The sequence below is a fragment of the Neophocaena asiaeorientalis genome, unplaced genomic scaffold (genome assembly GCF_003031525.2).
Source record: "Neophocaena asiaeorientalis asiaeorientalis breed wild unplaced genomic scaffold, Neophocaena_asiaeorientalis_V1.1 scaffold197, whole genome shotgun sequence".
NCBI classification, from domain to species: Eukaryota; Metazoa; Chordata; class Mammalia; order Artiodactyla; family Phocoenidae; genus Neophocaena; species Neophocaena asiaeorientalis.
This window is the reverse complement of record NW_020174703.1, coordinates 5,923,313-5,945,707: the sequence shown is the minus strand read 5'-3', so window position 1 is coordinate 5,945,707 and position 22,395 is coordinate 5,923,313. Positions and strand designations below refer to the sequence as shown.

The following is a 22,395-nucleotide window of genomic DNA, read 5'->3' as shown; positions in this document are numbered from 1 at the left end:
ATAAGGAAAATCACAAGTTATTTAGGATCTACCAAACCCCCCCCTTGTATCTTTTAATACTGAATCTATTGTTTATTTATATATAATATTATATAATCTGTTAAACAAGAAAGGCATAAAAGATCTATACTTCATTTTAAGACCAAAACATCAATAAGGATTTGTGTTTTTTCTCATTTATATATATATATATATATATACACACACACACATATAGTGTCAATGACTAAATTAAATTACAAGACCACTAATGGATTCAATCATCTTTCTTTATTAACCTATCAATGTTTGTTTGTTACATTTATACATAATATCTAGTCTTCGCAAAGGGATCTACTTTAGTACATCATGTTAATAGTAAAAAGCCAAGTAAGATGGCTGAACTTCAACCTAGCATTTTAATATCCTCTGGACAAGGCAAGCTAGAAAGTCAATCACTTTGCACACGTGTAAGAGTAGTGTTCCAAAATAACTAGGGAGCTGCTACAATTTTAAGCAGGGGAGGAAAAAAACTTTCATTTTGGTCTTTTTTCTTCCAGCAAATTAACTTTCAATTAACAGCAACAATGATATCATAAAAAAATGCTCTGCTTTTTAAACTTGTGAACTTCAATACAAATTAAAAGTAGTATTGGAGTCTTTTGGGAGGCAAACAGCTAGCAGCTACATTCATCAGTGTAACTGAGCCTCCTTATCGATAACCTGGTCCAGGTTGGGTATAGCCCTGACCAAAGGGAGGACGGCTACGTGCATAAGGGTTAGACCCACTCGGAAGAGGGGTCATGGTACTCCCAGGAGGTGGAGTGAAACCTGGTCTTGGTTGATAGGCCCCGGGTTGGCTTGGAGCCATTCCAGGTTGTGAGGCAGGGGCCACAGTGTAATTAGTGGGTTGAGAAGTTTGGGTAGTGTAGGTCTGTGGAGGGTAACTGCTCGCCTGGTACTGCTGTGGCGGCTGAGCAGCAAGTTGCTGAGGCTGACCAGAGAAGGCAGGAGCCGGTGCCTGGGAAGCTGGCTGCTGGCCGTATCCCTGGAACTGCTGAGGTTGCTGGGGTCCAGTCTGCTGACTGTAGCCTGCTGAAAAGGCAAAACGTACATATCTTATTTTTCCTTTTGGTGACCAGTTTCCAGAGAATTAGTCTTACTGTTATGGACCAAAAAAATGAGAAATTTAACAAACTTAATCCTAAGTATTTATGCAACAAGTAGAGTCTATATTTCAAGACCACATAGTATCCAAGAAGCACTTTCTAGACAATTTTGTAAACCCTCTAAAATTAAAACCACTATATATACTTCTTCTACTTCAACTCCTCCTACACTGTATAATCCCTGAGAGCAAATTCCTGTTCTAGCATAACTCCCAGTATAGAGTAGATGTTCAAATGATAAATGCAGGAATTAATGCAAAAGCTAGTCATTAACCTGGTTCTGAGGGGCCTGCTTAATAACAGTACCAAATAAAAACACATTTTATTTGTAGAGAATGAATATTTTTAAATGAAACAATGGTGCTACAAATACATCTTATTGTGCTAATGAGATGCTTTAAGGTTTATTCACTCTAAAAACTAAGCCATTTAAGAATAAACATTAAGTGCCAATTTTCACAATCCTTAAAATCTTTCTTTTAGATTTGGTATCTGATGTAAAGGTTTTTGCCTTTACAATTCAAAATTCTGGCTTAGCAGTAACAATGTAACACACAGAAAGCATATCATATTGCCCCACAAAAATCAACATCTATATTCATTAGTTACTAGGATGTAAAGTCTTTTAAAATAAAAGGTCTGCTTCACTAAAAACTTTTATCTCTACCATGAAACACACCTGCAGCTACTTGCAATGAAACCTCTCCATTGACTGGAATCCTGTCAGCATTAAATACCAGATACATAAGAAAATTATTAAAATATGTACAACCCTGCATTTAAAAAAATAAAAATAAAAAGGATTGAATGAATTTGAGTATATTCTGAACTCACCTTGAACCTGGGTTCAAAATTTACTCATGAAAGAAACCTTTCTGACACAGTCCATGAATAAAACTGGAAAAGGTCACAGAGGGAAACTGCCAAAGTGTCAGAGTGTCAAAGATGGTCCAATGTTACCACCACCACTTAGTCTCCAAGCAGAGTATTTACTTGACTATTTCCATATCTCCCAAATTCAAGTTAATAGGACTAGCAGGATCAGAAATACAGAGATAATAATTTGAAAAGAACTAAACTTTACTCAGTGAAGACCCTGACTAAAATCATTAAGAGCAAGCTTAATTTTTAATAAGTAAATCAAATATCTAATGCATTTTACTCATGGCAGTATCTAAATACTGAACTAAAGTCAATTCATGATGAAACCTTGATGTCATACAATTTCTCCTATCCTCTACATAAAATTTTTTTACTGTAAGTTTTTGGAGAAACAGAAGGACTCAGCTTTTATACTGAAAATATCTATTCAACTTAAGATTGTGAGCAAAAAAAAAAAAAAGCTGTCTTCTCATCCTGGCACGTGAAATCTAAACTGGCTTTTTAACAGCATCTGGGAACAACCTTATCTATTTTTCAAGAGAGGGAATAACCCCTAAGGGCCTAAGATGCGGTTTCATTAGCAACCTACTAGTCTTTGACCATAATATAGCAATACCTCTGTATGTATATACCCTCCTCCTCCCACCACCATCCCCCCTCCCTTGAAAAACAAAATAAATGAGTAACTTTGGTGCAAATTGCCAGAAATGGCAAGAAATGGAAATTCTGTGGTTCTTTGAATAAATGAATTTTAAAGAACAAGGAGTCATATGGTCCACAAAGCCTAAAATATTTACTATCTAGCTTTTTATGGCAGAAAAGTCTGCCAACTCCTGGTCATGGTTGGAGAATGTAGAATGATATAGGGAAGTCATTAACTACAAAGTCAAGGATACTGGGTTCTGGTCTGGTTCCCCCACTAAATGGCTGCATGTCCTTTGATGCATCACAACTCTCTGAACCCTAGTTGTCTCATTTATAAAATGAGTGGGTGGGACAAGATCAGTGGTCCCCAACCCTGGTTGCACTTTAGAATGATGTGCAAAGCATTTAAAATAAAAAAGCCTGAGTCCCATGCTCGACCAAATAAAACAAGATCGCTGGGAGTAGAGCCCAGGCACCTGTAACTTTCAAAAAACACCTCTCCAGGTGATTCTGAAGTATGGTGAAGACTGAAATCCCCTGGATTAGATAATTAGGTCTTTCCCACTCTAATATCTATTATTTCTACAAATTATATAATTTGTAACACAGATTTTCTTTAAAGGACTGCATGCTAAAAATAACCTTCCCCCAATATTATAGTCCAAGTTCAAATTCATTCCACCTATTTTATATAATTAAAAACTAGTAGTTACAGGTTAAATCACTCCACAGCAAATCCAATCCAAATAAAAATTGTTCTTTGTGTTAAAATATGTCAGACTCCAATGGTAGAATTTTATGGTCTAATTCAGGGGGTCAGCAAACGTTTTTCTGTAAAGGACCAGATAGTAACTATTCTAGGCTTTGGGGGCCACATGGTTTCTGAAACATAACTGCAGGGATGGTGTTTTCACCATAAGTTCCAAGCAGATTTAAGGGGAAAAAAAGAGCACACACTTGCTTTAAGAATAGTTGTACCCTGTCATTTTTACTGAGGAAAATGATTAGGCTTTTTTGAGTGGGAGATCCTTAGGCTCACTGGCAGCAGTCTACTATATGGAGCTTTAATCTCAGACTTTTCGATGATACCTAAGTTAATGTTTATATTAAATGAGATAATGTGTACACAAGGGATTGCTAATGAGGTTGACTGTTTTCCCCCATGTTTACTGCATGTTCTTTGCTCATTTTTGTAGAGTTAATCTTACTACTTTTCTAAAATTACAGTTGAAATTTTGATATTTAAATCTTTGACTGTAAAACAAGAGTTGAACACAAAATTCTCAGATATAACAAATGCAAAAATTACCTGAATTATAACCACAGTATTCAAAGCTACACTGAGAGATTTTTATGTTCTTAGTTGCCTGAATTACGTTTTACACAATTCTACTTTTATGGCCTGTTTTTGGTATTCCTACATACTTTTGGGAGATTTAAAAACCTATGTAGCTTAATTTGGCTCTTATTTAATAAGACCACCTCTTTCCATGTTCCATGGAACGTTCCATGAGGGAACTGTTAATGCTTTTATAGGTACTAAGAGTACACTGGGATAATGTGTTGCATATAATGGAGGAAAAAATGTTGCATTTTTGTAGCTCTACATCACCCAGCAGGTAAGTCATCACATCAGTAGGACGTAACTTTGTATTAAAAACTTTTTTATACTACAGGTTACTACTGAATCATCTACTATGATTTTAAGTTTTACCTGCCCACTGGAAAACTGAAATGGTGATTTACAGTAAAAATTTTTATGCAAAATATTTAAAAATAAATAAAACAAGTGTTATTCCCCCCACCCCAAGTAAATACTTAATACCTACTATAACAAATCAAGGAATTAGGGGGAAAGAATTAAAGTTTCTTGAGTACAGAGACAGCTCCCTCTGGACACCCGCTCACCTGCATACTGAATACCGTACTGCTGCGTCGGCTGGGGGGGCACCTGTGGCTGAGTGCCATAGCCAGCCTGCTGCGGGTACTGCTGGTACATCTGACCTAAAAGAGACAAGACAAGGCAAAGAGGCAGGTTTAATGCAGCAGAAGAGAAACGCTTTCAAAGCACATTTAATTCTCTCCCCATTCACACACATAAACACACTAAGAACCAAGACCCAAGAATGTGCTTGTTCCCCTCTGTCTATGAAGAAGAGAAGAATGAACAATTTAACAAGTGTGGCCACCCCGCTGTGGAATAACTGCAGAGAGCTCTAATCGGCAGCAAATAACATGAGTGGTTACTTCAGAAATTCCAGAAAAACGAATGTTTTCAAACCCAACTGTCAACAGATGTGTACTACTAATGTTCAGTAAAAATCAATAAATAAAAATTTGAGGAAAGGGGCAAATACCATTAATAGCTCCTGTGATTTCCAAACGCGTAAGAGTTTACTGGTTCATGTCCTTATCATCGCTATTACTTTACAGTTGTTCTAATGGTGGATTTAGCCAGATCTAATGCCTAGAGAGCAATAAAACTTGCACTGTAATATCTAGCTAGTATTTAAATCCTTAAAACAACTTTATGTTGCTGAGTCTTTAAAAAATATTCAAACTGCCTGCTGTTAATCAAAAGACAACAGGTAAATAGCATGCTTTTGGCGGAAAAAGACAATGACTAAAGAAAAGTCAATGCATTATCTAGTGGCATTCAAACTGAGATGCAGGAGGCAGCTAGTGCTCACAGGCTGCGATCCCAGGATAGAACCCACGCTACTGGACTGGGTGCCCAGCTCTACGTACTGCAGCACTAAATGAGCTATGCCCTTATTGATAGCCAGATTATTTCCTAGCCAGCAGTGGTATGCTTTTTATGATAGAAATAAAATTTGCTTAACTATTTTTAAGCTATTAATCCTCTTCCCAAATACAACCAAAAACGGACAAAAAGTTTCTTAAATGCTTTCTTAATGGTTCAAGATTTATTGATAGCACAAAAGGTAGTACAGAAGTTAACCACCTTTTAGAAGATACTGCCTTAATCCTAGATTGCATTTCATAACTAAATTTTAGAACAGAAGTGGCCAGAATCTGGTACAGAAATATAATCAAAGGGGAGGAATATGCATAGCATTTGACAGTGGGTTCTAATTCCTAGAAATCAGAAGGATTAACTCTACAATACAAAAATGAGCAAAGAACACACAATGAATACATAGGGGAAAAAAAAAAATCAACCTCATTAGCAATCCTTTTTTCAGTACAGAAAGATTAAGCAACTTACCTGGGGTCAATACATCACAGCTAATAAGAACCATCACCAGAACCCAGGCATAACTCTAGAGCGTTAGCTTAAAAGGAGTTTTGTACATGTTACCTTGTTTAATATAAACATTAACTTAGTATCATCGAAAAGTCTGAGATTAAAGCTCCATGTAGTAGACTGCTGCCAGTGAGCCTAAGGATCTCCCACTCAAAAAAGCCTAATCATTTTCCTCAATAAAAAAATGACAGGGTACAACAATTCTTAAAGCAAGTACGCACTCTATTTTTTTCTTAATCTGCTTCGAACTCATTGTGAAAATGCCGACCCTGTGATTAAATACTATCTCTACAAAGTATTTCTTTTACTTATTTTAAATACACTTCATTCAAGTCCAAAACAGGACTCTCACTCTCTGTCACAGTATTCTGAAAATTAAGAAGTCTGTGTTCAGTTGTAAACAATGAAGAACAACTTGACATACTTGAAGAAGGAGAGAGCTACAGGATATATTAAGCGAAAAAGCAAGGTGCCAACAGAGTTTAGAGTAAGCTATGATCTGAGAGAAAAAAATATATAAGCTACGTTTTGTGTATTATATTTTCAGAAAGAATCAATGGTAGAAAAAAGTAAAAGCAATAAAACATATTACCTAGGGAGAAAGAGAATAGGATGAAGCAAAGAGTAATGGTGAGGCCTCTAGGACTAAACTTTGTGACACAGATTGGTAGCCAGCCTCTATGATGACCCTCAATGACTCCTGCACATGTATAGCATATGATAAGGGGTTGGTATCCTTTATATTTTTAGAAATTAGAAAGATTAACTCCACAATACAAAAATTAGCAAAGACCAAGCAATAAACACATGAGTATTCACTCTCTTGTGTAGTCCCCTCAAACTGAATAGGGCTGACCTCTGTATCATTAGAATATTGCAGAAATGACAATGACATTTCTGAGGACACGTCGTGAAAGACAGCCATCTCCTATTACTGTCTTGATCATTCACTCTGGTGGAAGCTGCCTGTCATGAGGTCACCCAAGCAGCCTATGAGATCCATATGGTGAGTAAATGAAGCCTCCTGCCAACAACCATGTGAGGGAGTCATCTTCGAAGTGAATCCTTCAGTGCAGGTTAAGCTTCAGAAGACTGTAAGCTCATGAGAGACCCTGGGCCAAAACCACCAAGCTAAGCGTCTCCCTGATTCTGAAACTGTGAGATAATAACGGTTTGTTGTTTTAAGCATCTATGTTTTGGCGTAAATTGTTAAAATAGCAACAGTTAATTAACATACATAGTTTTGACTTTAGAAACATGTAGGGTTGACAGCTATTAAAAAAAAAAAAAAAAGACTTAAAGACACACAATTAAATGGAAAATGTGAACCTTGTTGTAAGACTCCTAATTTGAACAAGCCCCCAACTGTAATAAAGTAACTATGAGACAACTACAGAAATTCAAATATAATGTGTTGACATTAAGAATCACTTAAACCACATGGAAAAGAATATGAAAAAGAATATATATACATATAACTAAGTCACTCTGCTGTACAGCAGAAATTAACACAACATTGTAAATCAACCATATTCAGTAAAGTTTAAAAAAGAATCACAATATTGTTATGTATAATAATGATATGGTGATTACATTAAAAAGAAAAGAGTATCATTTAGACATGCATACTAAAATAACTGAGTGAAAAGAGGGGAGTGGAAGAGGCAAGATAGATGAAAAAAGAATGCTAAAATATTAGTAAGTGTTGAAGCCACATGACAGAAACATGAAGAGTTGATTATTCTATCTCTACTTCTGCATGTTTCAAAATTTACATAATAAAAGCTACTTTAAAAGTCTACTCAGCTTATCCATTTTATTGGCATATGATTTACAGATTTCAATTATATCCTTGTCACCTTTTTAGCTTGTCAAACAGCAATACTTCCTAGCCTTTGATGACTTTTAGTGCTCTTTTCTGTATCCTTGCCCCTTTTTTATTATGTTTTTGGCAACTACTCTAGTGCACATAGCTTTCCAGTAACAGAGGCACCTGCCTTAGGTGAAAAAGGATAATACTGTCCATTCTGTTTCTTTTCATGAAGCTTAATATTTTGTTGATCCTTTTAACTGAACAACATATTAAGACTAAAATCCTTGGGAAAAAAATGTACAAATCCAAGGTCCCTTTTATGGAATTTAAATAATAACTGAGAATTATTTACTTTATTTTAGATTATTATTTCATATTCTATTCTAAGAAATTGCTATTATTAATTATTAGTAGTAGATTTTTATGTTGATTATTCTGCTGAAATTATAACCAGCAGTTGATCTAACTAACTGGTGATGCCAGGGACTCATTATATATCATACGTCAAAAAGCATTCATTAGAGTAGCCTGTAATTCATCTTGGGAATCTGTAAATGACTGATACATTAATCTAGAGCTGTGCTATCCAATAGGCACTAGCCACATATGACCACTAATAAACACCTGAAATGTGGCCAGTCTTAACTGTGATATGCTGTACGTGTTTTGAAGTGTTTCAAATTGATGTCACACCCCAGATTTCCAATATACAGTATGAAAACCAGAATGTAGAACATTAATAACTTTTTAATAATGATTACATGTTGATACACTGGATATACTGGATTAAATAAAATGTATAATGGAAATTAATTTTACCATTAAAAAACTTTTTTAATGTGGCTAACAGAAAATTTTAAATTACATGTAGCTTCCATGGTATTTCTTTTAGACAACACTGATCTAGAGATTCACCTCCACAATGCTAATCTATTGACTGATGTCACATTAATAACTGTACAAATTCTTCATTACAATGTACATTACAATGTTTTAACGTACACTAAAAAGTAATGGCTTTAGGAAGGAATACAATTAATGCCACCCTAAAGAAATTCAATTCACACCAAATGGTGTCAACCTGATGCCTCTAGAAAAGGGAACTTGGTTGCTGGGGCTCAGAAGTGGGAAACAGCATTTTCTAATTTCCACTGTATATCCTTTTATATTACTAAAGTTTTACCTATTTGAAAATAAATTTTCCATTAAAACAAACCCCTGATAGAATAAGTTGAGATATTGTTAGCAGAACCTTAAATCCCATTCCTTTATAAGTGAACAGCAAACACTATTTGGTACAATTACCCTTCCAGCTGTCACCCTACAACAGTATACGTGGCTTAAAATAGGATTTTTGTTTTTTCAAAACAGATGTTAGTTCATCTGACATAGCCATTAAACTCCCATCATATCCAAACTCTGCTTCTTCCTGTTTCAGACACATCTGCCTCAGTTCTAGCTTATGCCAGTTCTGGCAGTTGCATCTTGGTACAAAGGAAAGACTATGACTAAAGTTGGTTGAGAAGAGGCTTTAGCAGTAAGAAATTCTTCCCAAACCACTCATTTATCAGCAAAATGCCACCTGCTGGTCTCTACCACTAGCATTTATCCAATGGGACAAACCTAAAAGTACCACCACAGAATAATTAGAAATCTATTACAAAAGTGCTCGGTTCATTTTAGACTGTTTTGGGGGGTTTATTTGTTTGTTTTAATGTGATTAATAAACTCAGTCACTTGCTTATCGTGCTGAAAATACATCCTGTCATACCACCTGGCCCCTTTACGCAAATAGAGCACCACCTGGTGATTGTTTTAAAGTAAAACATAGGGCTTTAAAGGGCCTAACAAGCATGGGCAATTCAAAGAAATAACATTTTAACATCTAGAAGGAACCCGAGATGAGTAACCCCGAGGCGACGTTCTGCAGCGCTCCAAGGGTTTCAATGAGGCACCTCAGTGTCTGCTGTCCTGAGCTTGCGGCCCCTCAATCCCCTTCAACAATGGCAGTGACCCCTTACTTGTTTTAAATACTGAGCTTTTAAGTTCTATTTCATTCAGGACTAAAGACCCTCTTTTAAAACCACTGATTTAGTCCAATTTTCACAAGTTACGGTGGGAGAATATAAAAACCCAGAGATTAAACTGCTCATCCAAGAACACATCATTTAGAGAAGAAAAGTTTGATTTAAAATACATTGCTTTTTCCACAAAAGACATATTGCTAAATGCACAAAAATATAAATGGCTATTTATCTTTCAAAAAAACTACTTAACTAATGTTATGCTTTACCTCTGTTTTTTAAATTACAAAAATAATACACAGTTGCAAGAGGGGAAGGGAGAAGGGAATAAAATAGCACCTAAATATTATGCTTTAAACATTTTTAGCTTTTTTTCCTTTTCAATAATCAGAAGCATACCTGACATTATTCTATTTGGTATTTTTAACCCAAAAGTATACTATGTCAGTACATCAAAAATTTTTACAACCGTGTTCATAGCATGAATGCACACGTAAGCTTTTCACCGTTACCAACAATGCCATAATAAACGTTTCTGCACATGTACCTTTCCGCACATGCGCTCTAAGCTCTATTTTACCTTCACTCTGACCTGCTTGAGTCTGAGCTCCTGTATATGGTGGCTGCTGTGGCTGAACTCCTGGTGGGTGAGCTGCAGAGGAGGAGGAAGCAATGCTGTCGGGAGTTCCTGAACGGTCTTCGGCAGGAGCACTGGGTGGCCCTGGGTGGTCATGAAAAGTCAGCTCAGTTTCTAATACAAGACCTGTCCCCAACAAGCTCAATAATAAGTTTGGTTAAGAGACTAAAAATAAAAGTACTATAGAATAAGCACAACCCAAATGCAGCCTTATATACTGATGTATATACTTTTTTCCTTTGCTCCAATCTCTCAAGAATCCAAAGCTACAACTGGAAATCCTTCCTTGTAAAGTGTGGAGTGCTACATTCCTGAGTCCTAAACTCCCCCTGCAAAAACCAAAACTCACCTCTGCGATAAAAGTATCCACCACTTTATGTAATCTATTCTTAGATCAATGAAAAGTATCATTTCATTCTTTTTTTTAAAAATTTATTTATTTATTTATTTTTTTGGGCTGTGTTAGGTCTTTTCGGCGAGCGGGGACTACTTTTTGTTGCAGTGCGCAGGCTTCTCGTGGTGGCTTCTCTTGTTGCAGAGTATGGGCTCTAGGTGCGTGGGCTTCAGTAGTTGTGGCTCGCAGGCTCTAGAGTGCAGGCTCAGTAGTGGTGGTGCGCAGACTTAGTTGCTTCGCGGCATGTGGGATCTTCCCAGACCAGGGCTCGAACCCGTGTCCCCTGCATTGGCAGGTGAATTCTTAACCACTGACCAGGGAAGCCCTCATTTCATTCTTCAATGGGCCTCCACTGCCCATAAATCAAGTTCAAGCCTCTAGCTTGGTATTCAAAGGTCCAAACATTTCTCACAATTCCTCTTCTCACATGCCCTTCAGTTAAACTAACCTATTCCCTATTCCCCCAATAGATCTAATACTTTCTCTGCCTCCATTTCATTAATCACTGTTCCCTTCACTGTCCCATTTTCACATATCTAGATAAACATTCCTTAAAACTCAGTTATAACTCCACACTTCTAGTAAGGCTTCTTCACCCATAAATACTTTTCTTCACTTGTGAACTTCTATGGAGTATACTTTTATTAAGACCCTTACCAACTTCTACTTTGTATTTCTGAAGAGGCCTCATCTTCCCTCTTAGACTTGGAGCTCTTTTGGCCAGGTCCCTTTCTGATTCCTTCCATCTGCCTCACAAGGCCTAGCTCTCTTACACATGGAACCATTCAAAATTCTTCTAAAATAATGAACAAAGAAGTAAATGGAGAGAATTTGCTACAGCTCCAATACTGTAACAGGCAAAAAAGACATTCTGAAGATAACTGTAGATTATAGATATGTTGACTTCTTTAAGTTCTTTTTGTTTGGGCAATATAGAAGAATGGTTAAAAACACAAGTTTTGGAGCCAGATTGTCTAGGTTCAATTCCCAATGCTGCCACTTAGTAGCTGTGTAACTCCGGGCATGTTACTTGATCTCTTTCTGTGCCTCAGTTTCCTCATCTGTACAAAAGAAATACTAATTCCTACTTCATAAGGTTACTGTAAGGATTGTGAGTTAATAAGAGCTTATAGCAAATACTTATAAAAGTGGTTATGGGGGAGGGGCAAGAAGTGTAGGGGATTAAGAGGTACAAACTATCAATACTATATATAAAATAAGTAAACTACAAGGATATATTATACAACACAGAGAATATAGCCAATATTTTATGACTATAAATGGAGTATAACCTTTAAAAATTGTGAATCACTATGTTGTACACCTGAAACTTTATATAATATTGTACCATCAACTATACCTCAACAAAAAATATTAAAAAATATATTAAAACATTATTTAAATATATTAATATATTTAATATAAAATATATTAAAAATGAAAATTAAAAAATGATTATATAGCAAGAGCCTATAAAAGTGAATACCACTTAGAAAGCTCCACATAAGTACTTGCTATTACTAGCAGACTAATTTCCCTGAGGGCCAAACCTCTATCCTTTGCACTGGTATATCCCAGAACTTAGCACTGTATTAGAGGCACATAGGTGGAAGCTGATAGTCCAGATATTGATGAGAACCTAAACTAGGATAATGGTACTGGTAATGCAAGAGAAACTGATGACTGCCAGAGTAAAATGGACAGTTGCTCCTGCGTACCACCATTTCACTGATATTTATCAACATGTAGACAAATAAATACACACGTCCCTCCTAAGAAGGATAACACAGATAATACAAACACACTATGTTATTATCCTAAAAAAATATTACTCCCACTCCTCTTTTCTTCCTTGTACATAAGCTATTAGTTAATGTTGCTTTTCCTATCATAATAGTTCATCCCTCCATGTACACATTCACTACTGTAGCCAAGTTTTTCACATCATAACCTGAGTAACTTCACAAAGTATCCTGGCATTTTCTATGTGTACAGTTTTTCCTACTTCAATTCAACATACAAAGCTACCAGAGAAATGGTCTTCAAATATAATATGAATCACAGTAATCATATTAGTCTGGTCTATACGATATTCTAATCAAAAATTTTAAGCCTGACCTCATATATAACTATTTACTCCTTCTATCTGGCATATCTTGAAGTCTTAAATATTACGAAGTTGTAATATTAACTCATATTTCAGTTGCTCTAAAAATGTGTTTTTTAGATGGACCACTTATGCGATGTCTTCTTTTGCCAAGAACATACATCATGTATAAATATTCACCTCTCTTTTTCAGAATGTCACACAATTCTCTTTAATAAATAATCCCATAAAAGTCTCAAAGGATTTTTTCTACTAATTTTCTTTTTCTATCTTTCCAGTTACTGATAATGGCAAAGTTAACTGATCAGGTAAAACCTCCCACAAATAACTTAAAAACCTGGACAAAATAGAAGAAAACAACTATTTGAAATGACTAGAGGTCAGCCAAATGTCAGCAGACACCAAGAGTTTACCCCCCTGGAATTACAACAGGTGAGAATTGCAAACCCCAACCTCTGCAGCTCCAACCACAGAAAACCGGTGTTAACTTCATGATTGGTCAAGCAGCCAGAAATTTGAGGGGAAAAGCCCTTGAGTTAAGAGAGTCACTGAAGGAATGAGACCTAAAATATGAGTATAAGCTCAGTCCCAAACCCCCAGCTGACCATGGGGGTAGGAGGGGAGAGGGTGACACCAAGAGGGCACAGAAGAAAAAGCAGCACACCTAGAGCTGAAAGGACTTAGCAGAGCGGTCAGCTGCCATAATCCCAGGAGGAAGGAGTAATTTGAGTAAATACTAGAGCAGCAGTAAGAAAAAATCCTCACAAGAACCTAAAAGAATCCCAAGTCTTTGCTGAAATAGCTCAGCTGGGAGAGCATTAGACTGAAGAATACCAAGTTATTAGAACATATTAACCACAATGTCCAGTTTTCAATCAAAAACTGTCAGATGTGCAAAGAAACAGGAATATGTGACCCATACTCAGTTTCCCCTGAGGGAAAGAGCAGAAGAAACTGACTCCAAACAGGCCCAGATGCTGGATGTAGTGAACATTTCAAAGCAGCTTTATAAGTAATTTTAAAGAATTAAATAAAAATACCTTCAATGAATTAAAGGGAAATACAATCTTAACGAATGAAAAGGTAAGGCATCTTAACAGAAAAAACTAACACTATAAAAAGAACCAAACGGAAATTCTAGAGCTGAAAGCACAGTAACTGAGAGGTAAAGTTCACTAGAAAGGTTTAACAGCAGATTGGAAATGGTAGAAAAAAATCAGTGAATGTGAAGAGTGATCAACAGGAATCATCCAATCCGAAGAACAGAGAGAAAAAAGAGTGAAGAAAAATGAACCTCAGAGAGCCATGGGACAATCAAGCTCTCCAGTGTACATGTAATTGGAATCCCAAAAGAGAGAAAGCAGAAAAAATGATGCCCAAAATATAAAAAGAAAGCACAGTATAGATGCTGTTTTAAGGTTAAAAACATTCAAATAAAAGCAGTTTCTACACTAAATTAAACCAGAAATCTTCATTTAAATTGCCTTAATTTAAGATCAAAAGAAAGAATATCAAATATAATTTAAATCCAGCAACACATCTGAAATAAGATTATAAATGATTCAGATTTTTAAAAAAATAAACCCTCTGAATTCTGATAAAATTTACCTGAACCAACAGAGGTTATTCTTTAAAGAGGACAGTTCTATTGCCTGGGAGAGGGCATGAGAAAGCTTTCCAGGGTGCTGGAAATCATCTACATCTTGATCTTGTTGGTATTTTACATAGGGTATATACATATGTAAACATTTACTGAACTGAACTCTTAAGATTTGAGCACTTCACCATATCCAAGTTATCTTCCATTAAAGAAGGAAAGAAGGAAAGGGGAGGAAGGAGAGGGTGAATAAAGGATGGGAGGAAGGCACTAACTTACCTGAAACCTGATCATCTGTTAAGCCAAATGCTGACATGACATTTTTATTGATTTCATCTTGGTTTTTTAAAGGATCAAAAGCTGACATACTTGCTGCCATAACCTGAGTAGACTGTTTCCCAGAAGAATCAGAAGCAGCAGGCTTTTCTTCCCTACTATCCACAGTATCTATAAAAGAAATAAGCAAAAACTTGTTTCTATTTTATCTATACTCAATAAGGCCTATAAAATATATGACAGCAAAATATATATGTGCATATACTCTGGAATGTTGAGGGTATCTCTGAAAATAGGATTATAGATAATTTTACCTTCTTCTTTGTACTTGTTTATATTTTTGTTTGTAAAATCAGGAAAAAGGTCAAAAAGAGATGCAAATAGATAAAATTTTTTGCGAAAGCTATTATGTATGTCCTTCCCTAAGAATTATCAGATGAGAAAAAAAAATACAAGCACTTTTACAGACAGAAACATTTTTATCCTTCTTTTTGAAGACCTATGACCTATATCCTAATATCAGACTCATACTGTGCACTAATGTTTTATTTTCTAAAAGGATAAAAAAGCTTAACTAAAGTTATGATATCAACTTCTATGTTTTATTTTTACTTGTCTTCTGGTTCATTATTAAAGTACATGGAAACCTCAAGCCAATGCATACTTTTAATTTACTATGTCTTCCTTTAAAATACTTATTACAGATAAAACGATATGTGTCTGAGATTTGCTCAAAATAACATGGGAGGGGTAGAAATGTGTGCAAGTATAGATGGCATGATACTATGAATTGATAATTGTTGAAGCTGTATGGGTTCATGAAATTCATTATAGTATTATGCCTCTGTTTGTATATGTTTCAGTTTTTCCATAATAAAATATTTTGAAAAATAGAATTTTAAACATTATGAGCAGGAAAAATTTTAAACCATGCTTTTCTTCTAAGGATACTACAGTACTAAACAGGCATTTACACTACCTTGTGAAAGAAAAGGGGTTCAAGAATAACCTACATTTTATAAATAGAAACTTAAGGCCAACAAATAAAAAAAATTAAAAACAAAACGAACAAGTTAACGAAAAGAATACTGCTAACCACTTACTCAAATAACAAACAATTATCAATTCCTTTCTGTTACCAACCAAGTAAATGAACATCAGTTATTAAATCATCTCTGTGATCAAGACCAAATATATCTTGTGAAAAAATGTACGGACTAAGTGGAATATAAGCACACATGGGCTTATTACAGCTCTCATTTATTCCTATCATTCCTTTAGTTACATTAATATTTCCTAAATTTCTGTAAGAAAGCTTCTATAACTACTGCTTTAAAATAAGTCTGCCAGTCATCCATCTTCCTCACCAATTTCCCTCCTCTAATTCCAAGGACACATCCCAAGAGCACATCACACCAATCTTATGATTATTTCCCCTCACAGTGCTACCTTCCACTACCTATGCATACTTCCACTTAGGGCAAACTAAATTCACCAGGGAACACAATATATAATATATGTCCACTAGCTCACTACTTCCTCCAGTAGTTACTGCAGAGCTACTGCTACAGGTCAATCCAGTATTTAAGGTGGCCTACACATCATCTGCCTCATAGAGGAAAGCAAATGTCCAAGCAAGTGTCCAAGGAGTCCATTACAGAGGTAGAGTGCTGAAAAACATAGGTAGCTATATGTTTCTTGGTGAGGGCAAGGCACAGCATTTTATTTGTTTTTTTTTTTTTGCGGTGGCGCAGTGGTTGAGAGTCCACCTGCCGATGCAGGGGACGCAGGTTTGTGCCCCAGACTGGGAGGGTCCCGCATGCTGCGGAGCAGCTGGGCCAGTGAGCCATGGCCACTAGGCCTGCGCATCCAGAGCCTGTGCTCTGCAACGAGGGAGGCCGTAACAGTGAGAGGCCTGCGTACCAGAAAAATAAATAAATAAATAAATAAAGCATAGAATGTATTTTATAGGACATTCCATCCAAAAACAGATTACACTTTCTTCTCAAGTGCACACGGAACATCCACCAGTACAGATCACAGCTTGGGTCACAAATCAAGCCTCGGTAAATTTAAGAAAATTGAAATCCTACTAAGTATCTTCTCTGACCACAACGCTGTGAGATTAGAAATAAATTACATGAAGGAAAGAAATCATAAAGATCAGAGTAGAAATAAATGAAATAGAAAACAATAGCAAAGATCAATAAAACTAAAAGCTGGTTCTTTGAGAAGATAAACAAAATTGATAAACCTTTACACAGACTCATCAAGAAACAGAGGGAGAGAACTCAAATGAATAAATTTAGAAATAAAAAAGTAGAAGTTACAACAGACACTGCAAAAATAGAAAGCATTATAAGACTATTGCAAGCTTTCTCTATCAAATTACCAATGGCATTTTTTACAGAACTAGAACAAAAAAATCTTAAAATTTGTATGGAGATACAAAAGACTCCGAACAGCCAGAGCAATCTTGAGGGAAAAAAATGGAGGTGGAAGAATCAGACTCCCTAATTTCAGACCATACTACAAAGCTACAGTACTCCAGACAATATGGTACTGGCACCAAAACAGAAATATAGATCAATGGAACAGGACAGAAAGCCCAAAGATAAACCCACACACCTATGGTCAACTTATCTATGACAAAGGAAGCAAGGATATATAATGGAGAAAAGACAGTCTCTTCAATAAGTGGTGCTGGGAAAACCGGATGGCTACATGTAAAAGAATGAAATTAGGACATTCCCTAATACCATACACAAAAATAAACTTAAAATGGATTGAAGACCTAAATGTAAGACTGGACGCTATAAAACTCTTAGAGGAAAACATAGGAAGAACACTCTTTGACATAAATCACAGCAAGATGTTTTATGACCCACCTCCTAGAGTAATGGAAATAAAAACAAAAATAAACAAATGGACCTAATGAAACTTAAAAGCTTTTGCACAGCAAAGGAAACTACAAACAAGCGAAAAGACAACCCTCAGAATGGGGGAAAATATTTTCAAATGAATCAATGGACAAAGGATTAATCTCCAAAATATATAAACAGATCATGCAGATCAATATTAAAACAACAAACAACCCAATCCAAAAATGGGCAGAAGACCTAAATAGACATTTCTCCAAAGAAGACATACAGATGGCCAAGAGGTGCATGAAAGACTGCTCAACATCACTCATTATTACAGAAATGCGAATCAAAACTACAAGGAGGGGGCTTCCCTGGTGGCGCAGTGGTTAAGAATCCGCCTGCCAATGCAGGGGACATGGGTTCAAGCCCTGGTCTGGGAAGATCCCACATGCCGTGGAGCATCTAGGCCCATGAGCCACAACTACTAAGCCTGCGCATCTGAAGCTTGTGCTCCTTAATAAGAGAGGCCTGGACAGTGAGAGGTCCACGCACTGCGATTAAGTGGCCCCCGCTCGCTGCAACTAGAGAAAGCCCTCACGCAGAAACAAAAACCCAACACAGCAAAAAAAAAAAAAAAAAAAAAAAACTACAATGAGGTATCACCTCACACCAGTCAGAAATGGCATCATCAGAAAATCTACAAACAACAAATGCTAGAGAGGGTGTGGAATAAAGGGAACGCTCTTGCACTGTTGGTGGGAATGTAATTTGATACAGCCACTATTGAGAACAGTATGGAGGTTCCTTAAAAACCTAAAAATAAAACTACCGTATGACCCAGCAATCCCACTACTGGGCATATACCCAGAGAAAACCATAATTCAAAAAGACACATGCACCCCAATGTTCACTGCAGCACTATGTATAATAGCCAGGTCATGGAAGCAACCTAAATGCCCATCAACAGACGAACGGATAAAGAAGATGTGGTATGTATATACAATGGAATATTACTCAGCCATAAAAAGGAATGAAACTGGGTCATTTGTAGAAACGTCCCTGGACCTAGAGACTGTCATACAGAGTGAAGTAAGTCAGAAACAGAAAAACAAATATCGTATATTAACGCATATATGTGGAATCTAGAAAAATGGTATACATGATCTTATTTGCAAAGCAGAAATAGAAGCACAGACATAGAGAACAAATGTACGTATACCAGGGGGGAAAGAGGTGGTGTGGGAGGAATCAGGAGATTGGGATTGACATATATACACTAATATGTATAAAATAGATAACTAATAAGAACCTGCTGTATGAAAATTGATTAATTAATTTAATTAAAGAAAAAAGCATAGAATGTACTATTCAGTTCATTAAGTAACTCAGATAGGACACAATGACTAGAAGGATGACCATATAAAGAAACAATACATGATATGATTTCCAAGATGCAGAGAAGAAACCAATTTTTAACATCTTTTACATTAATATAGGTGAGATATTAACAATAAAACATATGAACACCTGGAAATAAACTAATAAAGAAAAGCAGTATGTGGAGAGAAATAAGTGAAGAGAAAGGTTGTTTCACCAAAACCAAAAAGCTTATAAATCTATTCTTTAGAGCAGAATATAGGCTACTGTAGGTTTCTGCACAGTACTGGCTCTACTTGTTGAATTCTGATCTAAGTTTCATAATATTCTACAGATGCTTTAACTCCTTCAAGTTATATGCAAATGTAGTTGTATCAGCATCTATGATTTCTTCTGGGAAAATGGTCAAAAGTTTTCTTCAGATCCTTGACCTAAAATTGGAGATTTTTGTTTAAAGATATTTGTTTGGAGAGATAGGATTCAAAAATGCCATTTGCTTTGACCTGAAATGTAAAAGGTTTCACCATAAAGAGGCCAGAAGGATCTCACTGTAGTATTTCAGCACATCTCTTTCGTATGTTCTGAAATCTGGAAGTGAAACTAGAAATTACTAATCAATCAGCAAATATTTATCAAGCCATCTACCACTAACACAATTCCACATGGCTGGAAGAAGAGGGAAATGACGGATAATGCATCTTTAACTAAATCAAACAAAACTCCACAATTTAAATGGGGCCAAAAAGAGAGTATCTCACAATCTAAAGGTTGCAAGGGATTATACAATACCACTTTTCCACAAAACTATCTTCTATTAAGCCCCTTACAGCCAGTCATCCAGAGTCTATAAAATACTACTAGTTCACAATATGGACAGTTTTAAGCATGTGAAACTTATATGCAAACACAAAAATTATTAAAAAAAAAGTTTATTTTTAAAGTGCAACATCTAATATTAAAAGTCGAGGAAAGCAACTCTTTTACAATCTACTTTCAAGCCATACTTATATTTCAGTCTAAATTATATATTTGGTCCCCAAACTATATTCAGTTCCAACTTTGTCAATAAACCTTGCTTTAACTTAATGTAAATAGTACATATAAGAACACCTACTGAACGCGGGCAGAAGACCTCAGACCTCCCAAAAGGCAAGAAACTCCCCACGTACCTGGGTAGGGCAAAAGAAAAAACAGAGACAAAAGAATAGGGACCGGACCTGCACCAGTGGGAGGGAGCTGTGAAGGAGGAAACGTTTCCACACTCTAGGAAGCCCCTTCGCGGGCAGAGACTGCGGGTGGCGGAGGGGGGAAGCTTCGGGGCCGCAGAAAAGAGCACAGCAACAGGGGTGCGGAAGGCAAAGCGGAGAGATTCCCGCACAGAGGATCGGTGCCGACCGGCACTCAACAGCCTGAGAGGTTTGTCTGGCTGGGAGCTGAGGCTCGGGCTTCCGTCGGAGCGCAGGGAGAGGACTGGGGTTGCCGGTGTGAACACAGCCTGCAGGGGGTTAGTGCACCACAGCTAGCCGGGAGTCCGAGGAAAAGTCTGGACCTGCCGAAGAGGAAAGAGACTTTTTCTTCCCTCTTTGCTTCCTGGTACGCGATGAGAGGGGATTAAAAGCACTGCTTAAAGGAGCTCCAGAGACGCGAGCGAGCCACGGCTAACAGCGCGGACCCCAGGGACGAGTATGAGACACTAAGGCTGCTGCTGCCGCCACCAAGAAGCCTGTGTGCAAGCACAGGTCACTAACCACACCTCCCTTCCGGAGAGCCTGTGCAGCCCGCCACTGCCAGGGTTCCGGGATCCAGGAACAACTTCCCTGGGAGAACGCACGGCGAGCCTCAGGCTGGTGCAACGTCCCGCCAACCTCTGCCGCCGCAGGCTTGCCCCGCATCCGCACCCCTCCCTCCCCCTGGCCTGAATGAGCCAGAGCCCCCGAATCAGCTGCTCCTTTAACCCCGCCCTGTCTGAGTGAACAACAGATGCTCTCCGGTGACCTACACGCAGAGGCGGGGCCAAATCCAAAGCTGAGGCCCTGGGAGCTGTGAGAACGAAGAAGAGAAAGGGAAATCTCTCCCAGCAGCCTCAGAAGCAGCGGATTAAAGCTCCACAATCAGCTTGATGTACCATGCATCTATGGAATACATGAATAGACAACGAATCATCCCAAATTGAGGTGGGGACTTTGGGAGCAAGATTTATTATTTTTCCCCTTTTCCTCTTTTTGTGAGTGTCTATGCGTATGCTTCTGTGTGAGATTTTGTCTGTATAGCTTTGCTTTCACCATATGTCCTAGGGTTATCTATCTGTCCATTACTTTTCTTATCTTCTTTTTTAAAAATTTTTTTCTTCATAATTATTTTTTATATTAATAACTATTTTAGCTTACTTTATTTTATTTTATCCTCTTTCTTTCTTCCTTTCTTTCTACTTTTTCTCCCTTTTATTCTGAGCCATGTGGATGAAAGGCTCTTGGTGCTGCAGCCAGGAGTCAGTGCTGTGCCTCTGAGGTGGGAGAGCCAAATTCAGGACACTGGTCTGCAAGAGACTAAAAAAAAAAAACCAGACCCCAAACACAGTAAGATAAGCAAAATGAGAAGACAGAAAAACACACAGCAGATGAAGGAACAAGATAAAAACCCACCAGACATAACAAATGAAGAGGAAATAGGCAGTCTACCTGAAAAAGAATTCAGAATAATGATAGTAAAGATGATCCAGAATCTTGGAAATAGAATAGAGAAAATGCAAGAAACATTTAACATGGACCAAGAAGAACTAAAGATGAAACAAGCAACGATGAACAACACAATAAATGAAATTAAAAATACTCTAGATGGGATCAGTAGCACAATAACTGAGGCAGAAGAATCGATAAGTGACCTGGAATATAAAATAGTGGAAATAACTACTGCAGAGCAGAATAAAGAAAATAGAATCAAAAGAACTGTGGACAGTCTCAGAGAACTCTGGGAAAACATTAAACGCACCAACATATGAATTACAGGGATTCCAGAACAAGAAGAGAAAGATAAAGGAACTGAGAAAATATCTTGTCATACAGAGTGAAGTAACTCAGAAAGAGAAAGACAAATACCGTATGCTAACACATATATATAGAATCTAAGAAAAAAAAATGTCATGAAGAACCTAGGGGTAAGATGGGAATAAAGACCCAGACCTACTAGAGAATGGACTTGAGGATGTGGGGAGGGGGAAGGGTAAGCTGTGACAAAGTGAGAGAGTGGCATGGACATATATACACTACCAAACGTAAAATAGATAGCTAGTGGGAAGCAGCTGCGTAGCACAGGGAGATCAGCTCGGTGCTTAGTGACCACCTGGATGGGTGGGATAGGGAGGGT

General features: G+C 37.1%; 1 protein-coding gene across 4 annotated transcripts in view; it reads right to left on the bottom strand.

Moving 5' to 3' along the window:
- Nucleotides 1-251: 251 nt before the first annotated feature.
- The window catches only part of TFG (trafficking from ER to golgi regulator), a 37,722-nt gene continuing 15,578 nt past the window's right edge, over nt 252-22,395 (bottom strand). The window contains exons 5-8 of one of the 4 annotated variants that reach the window (XM_024759232.1): nt 14,795-14,962; nt 10,361-10,501; nt 4,584-4,679; nt 252-1,071 (exon numbers count right to left, since the gene is read on the bottom strand). In XM_024759232.1, the coding sequence (XP_024615000.1) occupies nt 692-1,071; nt 4,584-4,679; nt 10,361-10,501; nt 14,795-14,962 (785 nt within the window). In that variant the 3' untranslated portion in view covers nt 252-691. Of the gene's footprint in view, nt 1,075-4,583; nt 4,680-10,360; nt 10,502-14,794; nt 14,963-22,395 lie in introns of all 4 variants that reach the window. The other 3 variants (XM_024759234.1, XM_024759231.1, XM_024759233.1) reach the window with 3 other exon arrangements.